This window comes from Trifolium pratense, linkage group LG3 (genome assembly GCF_020283565.1).
Source record: "Trifolium pratense cultivar HEN17-A07 linkage group LG3, ARS_RC_1.1, whole genome shotgun sequence".
In the NCBI taxonomy this organism is placed as follows: domain Eukaryota; kingdom Viridiplantae; phylum Streptophyta; class Magnoliopsida; order Fabales; family Fabaceae; genus Trifolium; species Trifolium pratense.
This window is the reverse complement of record NC_060061.1, coordinates 32,567,470-32,589,350: the sequence shown is the minus strand read 5'-3', so window position 1 is coordinate 32,589,350 and position 21,881 is coordinate 32,567,470. Positions and strand designations below refer to the sequence as shown.

General features: G+C 33.2%; 2 protein-coding genes across 2 annotated transcripts; one reads left to right on the top strand and one right to left on the bottom strand.

Moving 5' to 3' along the window:
* Positions 1 to 1,486: 1,486 nt before the first annotated feature.
* On the top strand, positions 1,487 to 5,961 carry LOC123913422 (mini-chromosome maintenance complex-binding protein). The gene is made up of 14 exons (XM_045964158.1): positions 1,487 to 1,807; positions 1,893 to 2,006; positions 2,093 to 2,206; positions 2,368 to 2,490; positions 2,676 to 2,720; positions 3,062 to 3,181; positions 3,308 to 3,463; positions 3,634 to 3,708; positions 3,840 to 3,953; positions 4,125 to 4,327; positions 4,416 to 4,551; positions 4,749 to 4,976; positions 5,373 to 5,440; positions 5,530 to 5,961. Exons 1-14 carry the CDS (start codon positions 1,640 to 1,642, stop codon positions 5,642 to 5,644), a joined length of 1,779 nt encoding a protein of 592 aa, XP_045820114.1. The 5' UTR covers positions 1,487 to 1,639; the 3' UTR covers positions 5,645 to 5,961.
* A 1,141-nt stretch (positions 5,962 to 7,102) lies between these two features.
* Positions 7,103 to 8,879, bottom strand: LOC123913421 (expansin-A8). The gene is made up of 3 exons (XM_045964157.1): positions 8,632 to 8,879; positions 8,072 to 8,384; positions 7,103 to 7,812 (listed from the first exon to the last, which is right to left on the bottom strand). The coding sequence occupies exons 1-3, from the start codon at positions 8,777 to 8,779 to the stop codon at positions 7,509 to 7,511; spliced, it is 765 nt and encodes a 254-aa protein (XP_045820113.1). The 5' UTR covers positions 8,780 to 8,879; the 3' UTR covers positions 7,103 to 7,508.
* Positions 8,880 to 21,881: the final 13,002 nt, after the last annotated feature.

Below are 21,881 nucleotides of genomic sequence, written 5' to 3'. Positions count from 1 at the left end.
CATAAGCAAGTTCTAAAAGTAAACAAAATAATGACAAGCCATTAATCTTTTGAAGCCCTTGGTAATTTGTCTCTCCTACATCACCCTCTCAAAGGTAGATGATGTAGGATAGAGGAGAAGAGAATACAAGAGAGATAAATAATCACCATAGAAGAAGTTGAGTAGTTTAATTGGTAAAATAGATCATAAAACAAATCTCAATAAAATTACTAAGATTAACAAATAGACTTTGAAAGTTAAAAAATATAAAAATAAAATCAGAATATAATAAATGATAAATATATGGCTTAAATGCAATTTTGCCCCCTGTTTTGATTAAATCAGAATTTTACCCCCCTGTTTTAAAACGCGGACTTTTGCCCTCCTTGTTTTATAATTTTTTGGATTTTGCCCCCCCTAAAATTCTGCTTTCAAGTCACAACTTCAAAGCTTCGCACACAACTCAATTTGGATCAATAATTCACCACACGGATATCAAAATGACCCTAATCGAGTTATCTTTTCACAGAATCAAACCCCACTAAATTTGGAGTTACAAAGAGAGATTAATTACCGTTTTAGTGAAGGTATGTCCCCTAAATATTCTGCACAAAATCTACCTTCGAGTCACAACTTCAAAACTTTGCACAGAATTCCATTTGGATCCATAATTCACCAAACTGGTACCGAAATGACCAAAATCGAGTTAGTTTTTCACAGAATCAAACTCCACAAAATTTGGAGTTACAGAGAGAGATTAATTATCATTTTAGTGAAGGTCTGTCCAAATCAATTAATGTATGGAACTACTACTGCTATGTTTGTACTGTCTCTCACCCTGTAGCTCATTTTTCAATATTATTTACATTTCCGGAAAGCTAACGAAATTACCCTTGTTGTCATTTAAATTTCGTCAAATTTGGAGTTACGATGTGTTTGGTAGACGATGTTGAATTTGAATGTCATAAGTAGATTTCTACAAAATTAGTAATTGGACAGACCTTCACTAAAACTGTAATTAATCTCTCTTTGTAACTCCAAATTTAGTGGGGTTCGATCATGTGGAAAGCTAACTCGATTATGGTCATTTCGGTATCCATTTGGTGAATTATTGATCCAAATTTAGTTGTGTGTGAAGCTTTGAAGTTGTGACTCGAAAGCAGATTTTGTGCAGAATTTTGGGGATATACCTTCACTAAAACGGTAATTAATCTCTCTTTGTAACTCCAAATTTAGTGAGGTTTGATTCTGTGGAAAGATAACTCGATTACGGTCATTTCAATATCCTTTTGGTGAATTATTGATCCAAATTGAGTAGTGTGCAAAGCTTTGAAGTTGTGACTTGAAAGCAGAATTTTAGGGGGGACAAAATCCAAAAAATTATAAAACGGGGGTAAAAGTCCGCGTTTTGAAACAGGGGGTAAAATTCCGATTTAATCAAAACAGGGGGGCAAAATTGCATTTAAGCCTAAATATATAAATAATAAAAAAACGATAGAGGAAGATTAAGAAATGGCGGGAAGGATCGAAGTTTTGGCGGGAAAAAGAAAACCTACAAAGCTGCAACAACAGCATAGGTCGAGAAAGATAACCGTTGCGAACTCCGATTCCCATTTTCCACACACTCTCAACTCACGAATCACCGAGTCAGCGAGTCACGATGGTGGGCCCACAGTACGATCTTCTCGCTAATCCACTTGGTGCAGTCAGATCCACCTTCGACACCGCCATAGTGTCCGGTTCAGATCCCACCTCCTTAAACGGCCGTGACTGGGGCGCCGTCGATCTCTTCCGCCACTTTCTTTCTGACCAATCTCAACTCTCTCAGGTAACCTTCACTCTCAACTTTCAAACTCACACTCCTCTGTTCCAATCAAATCAAACCCTAATTATTAAACCCAATGTTTCATTAGGTTCCGCTTCTGACTCCATCCACCATAAGATTCGTGAAACCCAATACTCTTGTTCGGTATCGTGGAATGATTCAGGATATGCTTGGAAATGAATTTTATGTTGGCGTTTACAAGGTAGGTTTTTTAATTTTTTTTTTATCTTGTTAAAATTTTGTGGCTTAATTAAAGATTAATTTTGGGTATATTAATGTAAATTGAAGGATGGTTCGGTGTGGAGGACAAATAAATTTACGGATATTTCTCAATATCCTATTCCCATGGATTCCTCTGCTGAGACGCGGATCTGGGAACGCCGATTGCTTTACTGTGTTCCGGTGAGCTTTCCATTTCTTGCTGTTCTTTTGACTTCTGATGGTTTATTTTGTAAATTACAGACTACTAAATTGGAGAAAGAATGATACTTTAGTGGTTAAATTGATGGTTTATTCTAAATTTAATAGTAGTTCCTCAAGGTTTAACATTTATTTATGCATAGGTTCCGGGACTGAATCCGTGGGCAGAACCTTCACCAGAAGCAGTTGGCAATCTATCTATGGATTGGGCATCTGAACAAAGAGAAAAGCGAAGGAGAGGAGACGATGAGTCTTCTGACATGACTGTAATTTCTTGCCTACCATTACATTAAGTTCATTGCCTGTTTTCTCGTGCCCCAAGAGAAATTTGATAGATTGAAACATACATTAGAGTCATTCTGTTGGATTCCATTAAATTTTTGATAATGCTATAAACTGTGAATAATTGCGTGTTTATTCAGATTTTTGACTGATATGTGTTTATTCACAGGTTGATGGTGACGAAGTGGAGGGCTCTCCTAATACTAAAAGAATGGTATGGATGGCTTTCATCTAACTCTGACTTTTGTGTTATGAATTTGATTGACATGAAAGAACCATCTAAGAATTATCTTTAAGGATATTTTGTTTAGAGATGTTTTTAGAAACTATGGCCAATATTTTGCTGAGCTTTATTCTAACCACAATATCTGATATTCAAACTTTTGGTGCCTATACAACCTAATGTTTTCAATATCCTATTTAGTTTACAAGTTATGATTTATGAAATCATGAGCTGTTTCTTTACCACAAGGGAAGGACTATTTGAGTTTGATAATTGCCACAATCTTCTGTTTTTGTTCTTTTTAAGAATTAGTCTCACTCTTTCTTTTACAGAGAGAAGGTGAATGCCCTTCCCTTGCCTCCCAGCCTCAGGGAGCTGTACCTGAAATTGCTGGCTCTAGTACGAGTTTAATGCATGGTCTCAGTGGTAACTCAGCTAGTTGTATTGTAAAGGTAAAATTTAGTCTTGTCAGGTTTTAGGATCTTATGAAATGTATTTTATTGACAAAGGATTAACTTGATTTTAATTTCATGGAATTATATAAAATCTATTTTCTCATTTCCTCTGGACCATGCTAGATATATGATGCGCCAGAGTCTGAACTGAAGCTGAATGACATTTTTGAGTTTGTGGGTATCCTTACATCTGATCCAGAGCTTCAGGAGGACAACACAGATACTGATTTATCAAATGGATTTGGTGAAGACCCCTTGCATCATTTCCCACCTAACAAGGTATGTTTCATCCCTTGAAGGGTAATTGATCAATAAAAATAGTAAGAGGCTTGCATGTTGCTGTTCTAATTAAAACTACCAACCTAAAAGAAGCATAAATATGCATTTGTATATTGTTTCTATGTCCTCGCAGCATCTGGTTTATAAGTTTTAACATTTTTAAGTTGCAGGTGCCACGTCTTCATTGTTTGATTCACAGGAAACTTTCGGTTCTGGACTTCCTTCAGAATAAGCCTGTTATCGAGGTACACACTCAAATGGATTGATTTATCTGACCAAATGGCTTGTGTTTAACAATTAGTATCTTGAATTGGGATAGTTCTTAACTTGAAAACACCTTGATAAATATAAAGAAAGCACATGCTTTTTGTTACAGCCAAAACCCGACTTGGTCAAAGGCATCAGAGAGGCTCTTTTACGACATCTCTCAGCTGTTCTAGGCAATGATGATATAGCTGCTCATTTCATGTTGCTGCATCTCCTATCCAAGGTATGCAGTTCTTAATAGATCATTCCTTTCTATCTTTTCAAACATTGTAAATGATCTGGGTATTGTTTCTCACATGTTTCCCTTTCCTACACATGCGATCGAGTGTATGCATCCCAATCCCCTCGCCCTCCATTCTTGAGTGTTTGCATTAATTGATTTACTTTTGACCAGGTGCAAGCTAGGGTAGATGCTCTTGCTGTGGGAAAGTTCTCAGTAAATTTTACTTGTTTTAGCAAAGAAACTGCGTCTATATTCGGAAAGCAACTAAACCTTGCTGTCAAGAACCTCGTACCTTTCACACATTGCATACCCCTTACAGTGGAATACTTGAACACCGCTTCTCTTGCACCAAAAAAGAATTATGATACAAATAGGTAGGTGATCATGTTTGATAATCTTTCTGAACATTGACTCCTTACTAGTATACAAATATATTTACAAGTTTTATTGTCAATGCTCCAGATTAGAAACCGGAGTCTTGCAACTAGCGGAAGATTCACATTTAATTGTTGATGAGACACAATTAGACGTTGGAACTCTCAATTCTGTAGGTGTAGAGAATGCAAGGTTGCTGAAAAATTTAATGGAGTTGCAAAAGGTAATCGTCTGCTTGTCTAGCTCTCCTATCTTTTTGCATGGTCACGTGTTCTATTATGCTATGAATCTTCAGTTCTGAGATAAACTTATCTGCATTCAGAACAATCGTTTCTTGTTAAAAAACACAATTTTCCATTTTTAATTGATTACTTGCACTGTTTTTCAAAGATGATGACAAACACTTGGTATGCATTTCAGGTGGAATATGATTTCAAGTACTATAAAATGGAAATGGCAACTGATGTCCAGCTGCTAGTCTTGTCTGAGGGGAAATCAAATATCTTGCCAGCTGATGTAATTGTACCTATCCGGCCTTCTGCAATCAATTCCTCGGAAGATGTGGCAGCAGAAAATTTGGAAGCTTGGAGGTGGTATTTAGCCAGTGTTAGACAACTTCCACACTGTTTTGAATCAGAAACGCAGAAGGTATGACTGATGCTAATAACAGGTTTCGTAAACAAAGGTTCTTTACGGTTAAATTGAACTGGTTAAAGATCTATGTTAGCTATTAGCCTTACTCTTGGCATATAAACTCAGGAACTGATGACTTTCAAATTTGGGCAGAAGTGTTTGATTTTTACATTATCCACTGCAACCTAGAAATATCTTAAAGCACACACAAGATTCAAATTAGTATTTACGATAGATTTTTGGGCACTTATACTTTGCATTACTGTTACAATTTTCTTTTAGCCAATTTCTCTCGTTTCATCATTATTATTTGTAAAAACCAAATTTCTTAACAAAGATATCTAAAGCATACTTAATCTTTATGACAATGAGAATGCATACTAAGCCGATACTTGTATTGGGTGTTTCCAGATGGTAGAAAGTGATTTAGTTGCCGCAATACAAGCAGACAGGAGCTTGAATACCCAAGATTTAAGCAGGTTAGTGAGTGACTATATTACATGTATTGTAGTATTTTGTTTGTAGCCTTTCCTCCCTAATCAGTTGTTGCCTTACCTTCTCTGAACAGATTGGTAACAATGGGCCGCCTCATGTGCTTAAGCTTTGGTGAGACCACCATGTCACTAGAACATTGGCAAATGGCCAAGGAATTGGAGAGACTCCGCAGAGAGAGGTTAAAGTGAAATACGGATTGAAAGCACACAAAGTTCTCAACACAAGGTTACTGTTAACGCCTTATCAACACAAGGTTACTGCCTTAATTTCTGTTGTAAATTCAGGGAAATGAATGTCAGTCCTATTACGAAGCATATTGAAGTTATGAGAATTAGAAAGAATTAGAAAGTTGATTCGATAAGTTAGGAAAAAGCAATATGATGCCATTATGAACGAATTTCTCGTTCTCTTGCTATTAATGTCGAATGACAGCCCTTTCCTACATGTAATCATCAGGCAAACAAGCATTATATATTCTATTGTCCGCATGCAGCTGTCTTGATTATATTCTATGAGTGGTTAAGTTAAGGGTACTAGAGAAATTTAATAAAATAGCTAGTAAAGATGAAAGGGAATAAAAAGCTGATATGAATTAAGCCAGCAACAACTAATTACCTATTGAAGTTCAATTGGGTTCCACTAAATTTATGTGGGTTACATAAGTTTATTGTGGTTAACTTGAATTTTAACTAATTTTAACTAATTAGAGTGTTTGTTTTAGATGTGTGTTAATAATGATAGCACTCCTCATGAAGTTATTAATCGTTTTCAACAAGACTCAGGACCATTTCTGTGGCCAAAACTCAAAAGGACCTGTCTCAACTGTCAAGCTTTTTGGGGCAAAAGTTGTATATGGACCAAATAACTGAACTAGGTAGGTTAGGTACTAGGTAGCTCATGGCAGGACCAATTTTAAGACTTTATTTATATAGATAAAAATGTTTTGAGAAAAAAGCAATGAGGAAAGAATTCCAAAGGGATGTAGTCCTTACCTTTGTTTTAGTGACTTATATATCTTTAAAAAAATTAAGATTTTAAAGGAATTTTCAAAGAAATCATTAACATTCTCCTCCTCTCTCCTTTAAAAAATTTCTTTCAAACAAAATACGAAATTCCCCTATTTTTCCTCCCATCTCTCAAAGCCGCACCCCCTTTCTTTCCATCTTAAGTCTTAACTATAAAAAAGCCTAAATCTTTTTACCTTTCACACTGAAATATATTCGTTCAAATCTTTTATTCATTTACCCTTTGGCTCTAGTAAACATAGCAGTTCTATTCTTGGTAGCTGATATTGATGGTCCAAGTCAAACAAGTTCCTCGTCCCAGTAATTCAAAAATAAATACTACTAGACAAGTAAAAGAAAGATAGCACTAATTCTTACAATTCTTGACTTGAAAAATTACACACTGCATAGTCACTAGTAGTAGTATATTTATAATGCAACAACCATATTCAATGTTAAGAAATGGCACCACAATTTGGTTAATTTTTTCTCACGCTTAACAAACACATGACAATTAGTATTCTAGTATTGACTATTGAGTACTAGTACCAAGAAAAATGTCGGTGCAATTTTCTTTGCTCAACAAGATCTATCAATAGTCAAATTTAATTCAGTAACCAAAGAAACAAAAGTTGAAACAAGTTTGAAATTAAAATTCATCATTAAATTAATATGATAAACTTTCCCAAATTGGTTTTGTATATACCATTGTTGGGATCAAATATACAAAGGAGGTTGAGATAACCATCCCTTTAATCACTTCATGAAACAAAAAACAAACTATATATTATATGATACTAGGCCTAGCGGGTGCCATATATGCCACCACAGCATTATAAGCCAAATTTTGGCCTTAACTCCTCCTAATCTACCTTTTAATTTCCTCACACTTTCCCACTAAAACAAAGGAAACAATGCAATATATTACACACACACTATTTTTTTTTTTGTTGTATTGACCTTCTAGTTCTCTGGGGAAGGGGCCCCGGTAATCTAGACTTCGGAGATTTTCGGAGATTTTTTTTAACTTGAAATGAAACTTGTGTTTCTAAAATTGTCCCCCTGTAAATGTCTGTCCAAATTGCCAATTACCAGGCACAACGTTGTTGCTAGTGATTGTCCTGCCATCACTTGTAGTAACTTGGAAAGAAAGGCTTTGACCATTGAGGTAGTTATTGCTTTGCCAATTTTGCCCCCAGTTCCTAGACATAGTTTGCCATCCAGTCTTTGATCCTTTGATGGATACTGAATGTACATCTCCAGCTCCACCAACATTTGTCACCAAAACTAAGTTGAAGTATGAGTGTCCATTGATTGTGAACCTTATTCCTCCTTTCTTCACACAAGGGACTCTGTTTTAAGACCACCAAAAAGTTTAAAATCTCATGTTAGTACATGGTAGTAGCTTAAAATTGAGAAAATTTTAGAAATATGCTTTAAATTTTGCCATGTAACACTGACACTTCAAATTAAAGACGTGTCTGATGTCTAACATGTATCAGTGTCCAATATGTCAATATATGTAGTCACATATCAATGTCTATGTGTCAGTGTTAGTGTTATGTTTGTAGTTCGTGTCTGTGTTGAGTTTCATTTTTGGGGTTTAAGTACCTTCTGAAGGAAATAGGAACAATTCCAGCTTTGTATTGAGCAATTTGCAAGAAAGCAGGTTCAGCAAGATCAAAGTGCTGAAGGGGAGGATTACACCATCCACCATTGGTGTTAGACTCTGCAAAGTTTGGTGGACAGAAGTTTGTAGCAGTGACCATTATGCTACCGGGAAGGCACCATTTAGGGTCACTGTTACATTTCATCTCGTAGCAAGATCCACAGCTCAATCCATTGTTGAAAAGAGCAGTACTTAGTGCAGCAGTGTTGGTTCCATATCCTTGGCTATATAAATTTCCATAACCACAGGCCCCTCCTGCAATATCCACAAACTCCACATAAATAAAATAGTATTTTTCACAAATCGAAACGACAAAAGCTGAACCACAGTCACTCATGTGACTAAAATGTCTTTATTGTAGTAAGCGTTACTAATTTATTTATATAAAGATAGTTAAAATATAAATAAAATATATTATTGAAAAATATTTAGTAAATAACATATAATTTGAAAATAAATAATAAATAAATATTACAAATAAGTTATATTTATTTAAACTTACCCATTGTGCCTGATGCATCTCCACCACCATAAAATGTGGCATGAGCACTTTCCCATCCACCACCATAGTCACCAAAAGTGCCTTTAAGGCATAAGCTAAGAAGAATGCAAAGAATTGAGATGTATGAAGTAGCTACAATAATAGCCATTGTGTGTGTATACTGTATACTACTTCTAGTACTTAGAGAAGAAGTTTAGGTTATAGCAAGTGCTTTTAAGATAGGAGAGGTAGCTTTACTACTTGGTAGTGCTTAATACATTAGCTAAGGTTAGTTTCCTTTATATAGGAAATAAAAGCATAGGTTAGGGAGTGAGATATGGGGTATTGTGTTAGAAAGAGACAAGTTAGGATTTGTTAGGGTCTAAAGAGAGAGAGAGGGAGCCAAAACAACAAAAAACTTATGCATATGTGCACATGGAAATGTTTCGGTTACACTACCAACTGCTTAATCTACGGTCCCACTTGGCACATGCAATTCTCAACTGTTTGTATTTTTTTTATAATATTTTTTCAAGTGGTCGTTACGTATGAAAATGTTGTATTTTTATTAAGCTTCCCTTAAATCACGGCTTACATAAGATAAATGGACACTAATTTTGGGTTATCTTAACCGGCCTGTATAATACGTCCAACTTGGTGTGCAGTTGAGGTGAGCACCAAACGCAGTAGACTTATGGCATTAATTTCATGCAATTTTATAGATGTGAAGAAAAAAATTACATAAGATAGGTTTGTGCATTTCACTATGAGTTGTTAGGAGAATGTTTTAAAAAAAATTTAGATAAATTTGGATATAGTACTAACTAACTTGTGATTTCTCTCATCTACGGTGGCGGAACTAGGGGAGGGCTGAGGCGGGCCGTGGCCCTCCCCCAAAAAATAGGAAATTACTAATATACCCTTGGTATTTTCATAAAATTACATATTTATAAGGGTCTTGCTAACGAGTGCTCCTGGGGCACTCTTTAAGCATTCTATTTAAAGAAACTTTTTATTCAAAAAGTTAAACACTACAATTTCCAATGCGTTGACTTTACGCATTCCGATAAAAATTCTATAAAAAGTTTACTATTTATGGGCTTAAAGAGTGCCCCGGGGGCACTATTTAGCATTTGCCTATTTATAATACTATATATATTTGTGAAGGTAAATACAACAGAAGCGCAAGGTTAGCCTAGATGGTAGAGGTTTCAATTCCTAATGCATTTGGAGGTGAAGGTCATGGGTTTGAACCATGCCTTCCTTGGTTTTGCTTTTTTTTTTCCTTTCAAAAATCAACTTTAACACACACCCTTGAGGATAAATGTCGTTTAAACATGTAAAGACATAATTTTGAGATTAATGTTTTTCTTATGATATATCAATTCACAATTTTTATTTTTACCAAAAAAATAAAACACAATTATTTTTAATTTATTTAATCCGTGTCTAATTATTATCTTATATTTATTAATGAATAAATTTCAATCTAAATTTTTTTTTATTGTCTAATTAAGCAAGCATTAGTTCAAAGTCAATTATTGATGATTTCAAGTCACTTGACATACGCAGTGTATTATTTTCTGTATGTAATTTAATTTTTTAATTATCAAATTATTGCTTATTATGACTTAAATTTTTATACGCAATATAATTTTTTTTATTTAATTTATATATTATAAATTTTTTTAACGGCCCACCCAAAAAAAAAATCCTGGTTCCGCCACTGCTCATCTACCACGTCTAATCGTGACCATTTGATTTCTCTCATCAATAGTTGTGATTGAGAGTAATTTCATAGTCGTGTGTTTTAATTCGAGTTTTATCTAATAAAAAACTTAAATGAACATAAAAAAAAATTGTGAATAACCATGCAATGTTTGACAATTGGACCATTGCAACAATAGATTAGACAGTCGTAACAAATGTTCCTCTATGTTTACCTAACATCAATATAATCACAATTAGAGACAAACTTGCCAATAAATTTAGGTCTCTTGTGGATTTGCTACTAATTAGTCTAACACAATTGTGATTGCTAACAAACTTGTGCTTTGTGATTACCTAACTTTCATAGATACACTGATCTTTGATAAACTATTATTAATGTAGGATTAAAATGTACAATACAAGTACTTGTTCAATTAACATGTCTCTTCATAGCTCTAACAATAGTAACAATAGAGAAGTTAATGTATTTGCCAATTTTATTTTTTAAAAATATTATTGAGAACCAATTTGCAATATATATTTGGTCATAAAAGAATTATTATTATTGACAATGTTGATCTTGGTTTAACAATCTTGAGCTGCTCTAATGCTCCTCACCCCAATATATAATCATAATGATAATTCAAGGCTAACCACTGTAACTACAGTGATATAGCTAGTTGTTCTGATTCTCCTCGATGTAATCACCCCAATAACATTTATCATGCAACTCCAATTGCAGGGAAATGACTACACAATTGTTAATTCAAGTGTCACTTGTTAATCTAATATCAACTATGAATAACTTAAACATTTTAATGGTCCATGTGAGCATAACTCACTTAATAGAGAGATAGTCCTTCTATCCTGATTTATAAGCAAAATTATACATTTGAGATTCATTTAATAATGGATGTATTTAGTCTATAATATAGGTCAGATACATTAGTTTTTCAATAAATCTGAAAAGTTGATTTTTGTTTATAATTAAGGATGGAGAGAGTATGCAGGATCAAAATTTGAATTTGTAATTTTCTACTTATTCATCTCAAGAGATGAATTTTTAATCATTTGACTATTTGACAAAAAAAAACTAATTAAACATTCCGAACCTTTTTTTTCTTCATATTTTATTTATTTATGTATGTGAACTTCAATAAATTCTATTTAAATTTGTGACCAAGTAAGTGTACTAGTTTATATCACTATTGATATTGTAGTTGTTGCTAGCCCAATTTCAATTTCCGGATTTTTGGTAAGTTCTTTTATTAATTATTGGTAAGTCAATTTCCGGATGCTGCATACTTTGCATTCAATGAGACATTTTTTTTTTTTGGGTACAAATTCAATGAGCCAATGTAATTAAGTTGTAGTAGTTTTGTTTTGTGACTGCTACAATCCTATGTCCACTCCCTTTCTCTATTGATACAGAATCCTTTCTGAGTTCTATTTGGTTTCTTCATATTGTGTATGAAAATGACCAAACAGTTACAACATTAAATTTGTATGCAGAAGGATTTAATATTAGACAGACTCAGAGACCACATAGCTAGCCGACTTTAACTGTAGTATACTCCATATACAAACCAACAACACAATTTTTTTACTTTGGTTTCAAGAAATTTAACCGTGAAACTCACACACATGTCAAGTATAAAGAAGAGAAAATAGTTAGTTAGTTCAGTGATGATAGTAGAGAGGACTACGGTTCATATCCCTCAACTACGATCGAAAGAAGATTGAAATCACCCGATGCCAGAATTGACCTTTAAATCATATTAGACGGCTCAGTATGTCGGATACTGATGGTGAAAACAAAAAATAAGTATAAAGAAGAGAAGTACAGTATTGCAGATGCAAACTCGTACCTGACATGTTAAATATTTTTACAATATTTTACCATCTGAGTTGCGCTTACGAGACACTAAAACCTTTTGATTACACGTGTGTCATTAACTTGCTCAAGTTAAGATGATTTTAAAAACCAATACTAATTTAAAGTCTACTATGATATGGTACTCCCCAAAACTTAAAAAAAGAGAGGACTACAAATTCTCTTTTGTCTTTCTCTTTGGCTCGCATAAAATAACTTTCTTAATCCTACCATATCATTAAATTAATTTAGACAATTTGTCATTTCAGATGATTAGTAGTACTTAGAAAGAATCATATATTTTAATTGTCGGTTACCGTGATAAACCATATTCTAATTATTGGGAAAAATCGGCATAGAGAAAATAAATGAATGCAATCAACAACACAAGAATATAACGTGGAAACTCCAAATCAGAGAAAAAAACCACGGTCGTTGTCAAAACCGACAACCAGAGAATAAACACTATGTGAAAATTGTTACAACACATAGACTACCCTCAACCTTCCCTTGGCCCCCAATACACCCACACTCTCCAAAGCAAATACCTAACTACATCTCTCAACCCTCTAATACAAGAGTACAAGAGAAAAACAAAAAAAAGTCAGATATAAGCTTAAAGTGCTATTGATTGGTGCAATTATAAACAAAGAACTTAGGTCCATTATATAGTCTTGATTCCCTCACTGCTTCACCATTCTAAGCGATGTGGGACTTCTTCAATATAATTTCTTTGACCTTTTTTTTTTTTTTCTTCATTAGCAATGTGGGACTTACATTGCAATCAACCCCAACAATCTCCACCTTGATTGTAATGGTCTTCAATCTTCATTGTCTACACCGACAATCATTATCTTCTGCTTCCATTGTCTATAGCGACAATCATTGTCTTCACCGACAATCATAATTCTCATTGTCTATACCGACATATTAAATTATCATACTCCACCATAAAGAGTACACTCCACTTGGAAGTAAACCATCCCAAGAATTTTCTTCACTTGAAACTAAACCATCCCAAGATTTTTCTTCACTTGGAACTAAGCCATCCCAGGAATTTCATCTCGAAACCTCGCTGAAAATTTATGGTGCAACTTCCATGTTGGCTTTCTCTGGAAGTTCATCAGCCATCGAGATAACCGCGTACCTTGCATCAATGCCAACCAATGCCTGCACGCTATCATCACACACCTTGCATCCATGTCAACCGATGCCCATGTGCCACTTGAACAACTTCAAACTGCTCTAAAACCACCTGCAGGCCATTGTTAGGCTCCAACAATTCCAGTTTAGTTACATCACCTAGTAAACCTTGTTTCACTAGTCCAACTAAACTCATGTCACTAACAAGTACCCACACGAAGATCCACAACTTAACCAAAACATGAGAATCACCACTAGTAACAGATGCATAACCAATAATAGTAGAACTATCTAACAAGTAATCTACCTACTATCTATGCATCAAAGTTCAAGAAAATACCTCGCATTGTGTTAAAAGAAACTCACCCATACCTTGAACCTTACAAGCTTTCCGTCACCAAGATGAACTACTCCACCTTCAACTAGCTATAGGGATTCAAAAGTATTTCTTCTTCAAACACATGTGATAGGAGCTTCCAAAGTCCATATGACTCAACACTCCACCGATTCTCAACTTCCACTAGCACCTTCGCATCCTCATAATAAGTTGTTGTTTCAGACGTAACCCGAGTATTCTTAGCACCACCTCTCCAGACTGATGTCGAGTATTATTACCACCGCCTCTCCAAGCTCACCTTGTGTAACCCTGATTGCATCAACACATCCTTGACTTGATTTTCTATAAGCCAAACATCAATTTTCTCTTGCCTAAACTTCACAGCGGAACTCCCTCCTCCTGAATCAAACCAAGAGCTCTGATACCAGTTATTGGGAAAAACCGGCATAGAGAAAATAAATGAACGCAATCAACAACACAAGAATATAACGTGGAAACTCCAAATCGGAGAAAAAAACCATGGTCGTTGTCAAAACCGACAACCAGAGAATAAACACTATGTGAAAATTGTTACAACACATAGACTACCCTCAACCTTCACTTGGCCCCCAATACACCCACACTCTCCAAAGCAAATACCTAACTACATCTCTCAACCCTCTAATACAAGAGTACAAGAGAAAAACAAAAAAAAGTCAGATATAAGCTTAAAGTGCTATTGACTGGTGCAATTATAAACAAAGAACTTAGGTCCATTATATAGTTAGTCTTGATTCCCTCACTGCTTCACCATTCTAAGCGATGTGCGACTTCTTCAATATAATTTCTTTGACCTTTTTTTTTTTCTTCATTAGCAATGTGGGACTTACATTGCAATCAACCCCAACACTAATAAGCAAATTATATTAATACTTAAGTAACAACGCAGTGTCTCTCTACAAATCGAAAAATATTGCATACACAAATCGAAAAATATTGCATACGCAAATATGCTTATTTGTACGGTGAAAAACTAGTAAGTACTAAATATGCTTATGCTTATTTCTACGGTCAAATGATAATTTCCATGTAAGAATGACTCACGAATTCGATTTTTGGTGAGAATAACTTTTAAACAGATTTTATTTATCTCATACTTGTATTATAATAGGGAAAATTCACGAATGTTTCATCATTAAAATTGAGTAAAATAATTTGTGATAATTTAATTATATTTTTAAAAATAATAAATCAGTAGTTAACAAAAGAAAATTATTATGTCCCTTTTTAATAATCATATCATAGGGTATACATCTCAAATCACATCTTATTAAGAACATGCCAAGTGGACGTGGTTGCGTTCAAGCAAAGGACTAGTTAAGTTTAACAAACAAAACTTACCAAAAAAAGTTTAAAAAACAAAAAACATTAATTATTACAAGGTTTAATGAACGGACATAAAGACGTTTAAACCATTAACAATAAACAAAGAGAATGCATTAGAGTGGTTGATTTATTAATTTTTTCTTTAGTGAAAGTGTGAAACAAAGTTTTCAATACTTTCAACTATTATTTTTTCTGAAAGAAATACTTTTAACAGGGGCGTATCCAAATTTTTGGAGACTCCGTGCGATTATTAAATATAGGTCCTAATAAAAGAAAAAATTCAAAAAAATTGTCAACGATTTAAATTAAAAATAACATCAATAACCCTAAAAAATAATCATTTTTTTACTAATATAAAAAAAATTTGGTAAACAAGACAATCTCTATTGCACGTCTCTCTATTTGATAAAACTATAGTATAACAATTAGCTATAAAACGTCTAAAAAATATATTCACAGTAAAAAAAACTTTTAGGAACATTTTGTAACAAATAAATTCATCATTTTAGAATAAAGAGTATCTCAGGTATTTGAACTCCACAATCTCTCATTTGAAAGCTTGCATTCCCTAATTTTATACCTCTCATTTACCAATACTACTACCCTTAATTTTTTTTAGAGTCCCCTATTTTTATGAGGCCTTATGCCGTTGCACATGTGGCAAAGACGCCTCTGACTTTCAACTATTATTTTGTTATATATACAAGCACAAAGACTAATACTTTGAAATAACTTAAATTCTCTAAATCAAATAGTTAACAATTTAAATACCTACTACTTATACTATACATTATATTATAAGTTGTTGAGTTAGGAATTCAAATACCACTTTTTTTTTTAACAAGAATTCAAATACTAATGTTATATTAAATGTTTTTTTGACTAAATATGTTATATTAAATGTTGTTGGTATATGATACTTGTTTTTGTATGCCCATATAGTAATGTAATTAATATTTAGAAAAACTTTTGACGGTGTAGTAGAGAAAAGTGTAGGGGAGATCAGATATTGGCCCTACCATGTTAGGGGCACATGCAAGTCCCGTTCTTTACGGCCCATTTTATTCAAGTGTCATTTTCTGAATGAATAAATAAATAAATAATTCCTTGTCAAAAAAAATAAAAAAAAATTATATTTTGAATATTATATTTAAGAAAGAAAGCTAGTCTGAAAATCATAATTAAATCATATTTAGATAATGACTTTCACAAAAAATAAATAAATCTTTTAGTGGTTAGTATATAACATCAGTGATGGGTATGCACTTCATATTGATGGATTATTTTTATTATCTACTAATTAAAGATAGAAGATACTTTTGTAACCAAAAAAAAAAGAAAAGATAGAAGATACTTTAGCTATTATTAGTTTATTACATGCCCAATTTATTATGTTTAATTTCTTATCGTGGTAACATGTAAATTTTTATTTTTTATTAAAATAATGTACAACATATTTTATTTTTTGTACAATACTATGTTATTAATGGCACCATGAAGAGAGGAAACTTCATCATGGGTGGTACTTTACTACTTATAATTAATGGAAAGTAAGAACAAATAGGACAAAAGAGATGGTAACTATTTAGGGCATCAAATATTTTAATGGCACCGTGACAATTTATATTAGGACACGTATATAAATGTCCCTTTTAAATCACCGTAAGAACATCTTTTCATGAAGCCTGCAAAATTGTCTTCTTATGTGTTTTATTTTATTATTAAAATTAAAATAATAAAGGAGAGTGTTTGATGAATAATGAATTAATCAATTCCGTGAGTGGTTTTTCATCTTTTTCATCTTTTTCATCTTTTGTCAATTTTGGGTAGTTTCCATACAAAATGTAAAAGTTAAAGATAGAGAGACAATGTGATTTAAATGCACTTGTTTTCGGTGCTAGTAATGGTATGAAGTCAAGATTTACGACTTTACCACAAAATAAGGGCAGAGGGAAAAGCCTTAAAAAAAAAGGGCAGAGGGAAAAGCCTTAAAAAAAAGGGCAGAGAGGGAGTACAAGTTTTTTTTAGGGTAAACCGGATATCTCAACTTCCAACTATAGAGACTAATTATTTCTTGAGTTATATGGAATTTAAGCAAATGATAAACTCTTCTCAAAAGTGTTATTTCTCAAGACTAATTCGGATGCCATGATATCAAGGAGTTTCAGTCTCCTTTTGATCGTAATTGTGGGGGAACGAACCATGATCATTCTATCAAGTACTATGTCAATCACCACTAAACTAACTAACAATTGGTAACTCTTCTCAAAAGTTTTATTGTTATTGCAATCAAAAATTGAATTCAAGACATTAGTTAAACTAGATGAGACTCGCATTATCTGTATATGCAAGAGGGAGTACAAACTTTAGAAACTAAATATTTCTTGAGTTTTGTGGAATTTAAGTGAACATTAAACTCTTCTTAAAATGTTTTATTGTTACTTGCATATCCAAATCAAAAATCGAATGCAAAATAAAAATTAAACTAAAAGAAACCCGCATTATGTCATCTAAATACTTTTGTGCAAGGGGGAGTACAAGTTTTTGATGAATATGAAAGAAAACTATCATGTCCAAAAAGCAAAAGACCAAAAGGGAAAACAATTAAGTTCCTTGGCCAAACATTTACGACCATGTATGCAACATTCCACCTTTTCTTTAAATGAGTCTACAATAAAAAGGGAGAAAATAATGACAAAAAACTATTGAAATAAAAATGTAGATAAGAACCATGTTATAGTGTTTGAAAAATCAAACAAAAAGAAATTCAAACAATCCCTCGAAGGGAATGGCTGAACAACACTAGAAATATGATCCACATAAATGGATAAGTAAATTAATTCCATATGATTTATGTACAGGGGACCAATGTATATGAAAGTGGCGTCCACAAGGGTTGTCCCCTAGACCCACTTGGGCAGCAACAATAAAATTAAGCCTCAGAATATAGATTGAACTTGGATCATTAACAAACACTCGTGAGGTGTCACTTTCTTGTTTTTGTTCTTGTGGTAGTTAAATGCAATGGTCATATGTAGAACACAAATTAAGTCTTTCAAAAAGAGGTAGTTTCTTGCATAGCTCAAACTACATTGTTTTGAAACATGTTCCAAACCCTACCATGTGGATTTAAATGGGGTGCTGGGGGGGTCTAATCTAGTAGGTCATCCATAACCGTTTGCAAGTGACCAATTGGTTACAACTTATAAATTTGGTACCCCATATGTTTCTTGAAATTACTACTCCCGAACGGGAGAGTATTCACTTGTGGTACCGGCCAAGATGTCATTAAAGTCCATGGATTTAGAGCATCTCCAATAAGAGTATCTAAGAGAGTTTTATAGACTAATGATACGGTATCTTATTTTTTTAATCATTGGAGTTCCATGACGTGACACATAGAATATCAAAATTGATGATACCGGTATCTTAAATAAGGTTTCATATCATCAATTTAATGTTATTATTAGCTTTCATATATGTCAAAATATTACCGTTGACATTCAATGACCAGATTTTGTTTTTTCTTTTTTTTACTATAGAAATGTTTTATTTCTTTGTTGCCTTTCAATTCATAAGTTTTCATTCAATTTCGTTTCTTCAAATGAGAGCACATATTCGTGAAAAGGAGAGCACATATTCGTGAAAAAACAAATCATCGACAATTCCAAGCAGATCTCGTGAAACACATTTGGGAGCGTTTCGGACAAGAAAATGATCAAAATTAATTATTATATTTTTCATTATATATTTCCGGTCATATTTATGCATTTTTCACCATTTTTTATTTATTGTCAATGTATTTCTCATTATATTTCATTATATTTTTATTTATTAATTTATTAAATTAAAAAAAATTATTTAGACAAAATAAAAAATAAATATAGAAGGGACCACTTGTTATTAATGTATGATACTAAAAAAATGGTATCACCATTTGAACAAAATATGTATGAGTTACATAAATATTACATAGCATTGTAGGGACCACTTGTTATTAATATATGATATCCAAAATGGTATCACCATTAGAAATGCTCTTAGAGATTAAATTACAATTTTGTAAAAGTTCAAGGACTTAATTGTGATTGAATCCTCTCCTTCACTCTCCTCTCCATCTCTCTCAATCCTCTCTATTTCTCTCTTAATTTCAATCTGTCTCTTCAATAAAAAGTTTTAAAATAATAATGAGAGAGAGTGAGATTAAGAGAGAGATAGAGAGGATGGAGAGAGATGGAGAGGAGAGTGAAGGAGAGGATCCAAATCCGACTTAATTAAGTACTTAATTAAGATGAGCATACATGTCCCGTTGAGATTGAGTTTACCTTTACTTCATTTATCTATCTATCTTTTACTTGTTGATTTATAAGAAACACAATGGAGTAGATCTATTTTAACAAGTAGATTCCACTAATAGGTTGCACTAATCTTCCAATTGTGTATATCTCTCTTCTAAACCGACAATAAATGAAGGATAATAAATGGAGCAAAGTCATTATGTCGTATCATTTTAGTAGTAACATAACTTTCTTGCCATAGAATTACAAGCAGTAACTAACCTCCAACTACCAAATCGAAAAACATCATTTAGAGACCGGAAAATCAATTACTATATTATAAAAAATAGTCGCTGGTGTTGTGTCATTACAATAGTAACAAACATTTCGTGTCCATGCAAAACGTAAGTTTAGAAAATATCGCAACCTACATTTTGCATGTATATATAGTAAATATTCTAGACCGGGCCAAAGTCCAATACAATGAGCCAACTATCAATGATTCAACTCAACATGTCGTCATTCCTCACAACTAACGCAGGTTCGCTTATGCAATATACCAGGTAGACCATTGTTTACACTGATTTTTGGTAAACAAGCGCTAATTTAAATTAATTACTTGAGAGATCAACTATTTGTGCGTTATTTTCTAGAAAAATATGAATGTTCATCGTTTTTACTTGAACATTTATTGTCTGATTTGCATTAAATGCATTAAAAACAGACTGTTTCGACGAAGTCGAATGATCAGATTAAAATACAAAAAAGATTAAAGTAAATTTGCAGAAATTTGTTAAATGATTTGCAAATAAAAGTTAAAGAACCTGAAGGTAAATTGCAATGGAATGATAAAGTGCAGAAACTTTAATGAACTTGAAAGATTAAATTGCATTTGAATGTAAATAGTGGTTGAAATCCATCTATGTCCGTCCCTTGAACCCGTTTGCCACCGCGGCGTGGGTGTTGCAAGACTTTCATAAAATAAGATTCAACAACCCTTAATACATAGAAGTTACAAATATTTATAGAGAATAGAAAATAACTTCCTACATCTAAGGTTTTGACAAGTGTCTTTTTAATAACTTCTAGCATTTAAGATTGCCACTTGTCCCTTTGAATAACTTCCGATAACTTCTTTGTAGGAGTTGTTTGCTTGATCGACGCACCATGTCAATATTCGACTCTTTGAATGACTTCTTCATATGTTAGTCGAATGTCACAAAATAGTTTAGTCGAATTCCACTTAATATGACTAATTTCGACAAATAAACACCAAATCTTTCTCAATACCAGAAACTTAATAATTTTGGTGTCAACAACCATACTCCCATCATAATATGGATTTGTTCCTCAAGTACTCCTAGACCAATAGACCGTTAGGTCGATTTCTTCATAAGAACATGTTCTTATTTCTCCATATGACCATCCACATTACCAGTATTCCAACGCAACACAAAAACTAAAACAGTAATAATATGTTCTTGAAATCTAGTACATAACATTGGAGTTGCTCTTTCGGGCAATATAAAGCAAGAGAATATGTAAATGAGTTACAAGATCATTGGGAATAAGGCATTGGCGTCGTTGTGTTGGGAAGAAAGTGCTACCAGCCAAAGGGGCGTATGGATTTGCCATTAAGAAATCGAAACATACATGATACATCTATTGTGTTGTGGCATTTTCTTTTGTTTATGACTTTAGTTATGTGCGACACATCTTTTGCTACAAATTTAAGTTTTCTCTAATAAAATTTTGGCCTTTTCAAAAGGGAAAAAAAGAAGTTGAACCGTTAAAGTTGCTTTTAAATGTTTTTTAAAACTCAACCTGCGTATCACAAGGATTTGTGTGTAGTTGAAGTTGTTGAAGGATTAGGTATAGAGGTTGTTATGATATGAAGCTGAAAATAGGCGTGGAGTGTAAAGTGTGGAAACGGTTTTCATCATGTCAACAGAAGAAATTAAAAGCTGTGCATTTTTTTCCTGATTGGGATGGTAGTGAACCTAACCTAATTTCTAACGTAGAGAATAACAATCCAGGTAATTAACTGAGTGAAAATGTCAAAACTCAAGTGATTACTGGACAAACTTTGCCTTGTCAATTCTTTGGCAGTTTTAGCACAGAGCAGGAGGCCATTTAGAACTTAATATCATCTTTAGTAATAGTTTTTAATATTTCTTTCTTATTACATAAAATTTACTTGAAATCTACCAAAGCATGCAAATTTTGTTTCTTATTTGGTTATAAATAATGTGATAAAAATAATAATTTAAAGAGTGTATTTTTCCATAGCCCTTAAACAGTAGTGTTTGCTAATCATCATCTAAGGTTCTACAACAAGCACTCTACTAACAAGGGTTGAACCATTACTTAAGAACTCTGCTAAATCTATACTCCACTCCACTCTTAATCTTACCCATATATCTACAGACAGGGTTGTTGCATCAGCTATCAGGCATATTTTTTCACTTTTTTCCTTCAAAATGCAGATAATACCACCAGTCTGAATTGTTAGTAGAAACTATTACTCGGCCTAGACGAGAGAAATATATCATGCTATTCTTTCCTT

What these genes read in the sequence shown, in the direction of transcription:
- LOC123913421 (XM_045964157.1), bottom strand. Translation starts at nt 8,779, where the DNA reads ATGGCTATTATTGTAGCTACTTCATACATCTCAATTCTTTGCATTCTT. An exon ending in AGATGCATCAGGCACAATGG is followed by an intron (nt 8,385 to 8,631) that starts GTAAGTTTAAAT and finishes TGGATATTGCAG; the next exon opens with GAGGGGCCTGTGGTTATGGA. An exon ending in GTTCCTATTTCCTTCAGAAG is followed by an intron (nt 7,813 to 8,071) that starts GTACTTAAACCC and finishes GTCTTAAAACAG; the next exon opens with AGTCCCTTGTGTGAAGAAAG.
- LOC123913422 (XM_045964158.1), top strand. Translation starts at nt 1,640, where the DNA reads ATGGTGGGCCCACAGTACGATCTTCTCGCTAATCCACTTGGTGCAGTC. An exon ending in CTCCTAATACTAAAAGAATG is followed by an intron (nt 2,721 to 3,061) that starts GTATGGATGGCT and finishes TTTCTTTTACAG; the next exon opens with AGAGAAGGTGAATGCCCTTC. An exon ending in AGAATAAGCCTGTTATCGAG is followed by an intron (nt 3,709 to 3,839) that starts GTACACACTCAA and finishes TTTTTGTTACAG; the next exon opens with CCAAAACCCGACTTGGTCAA.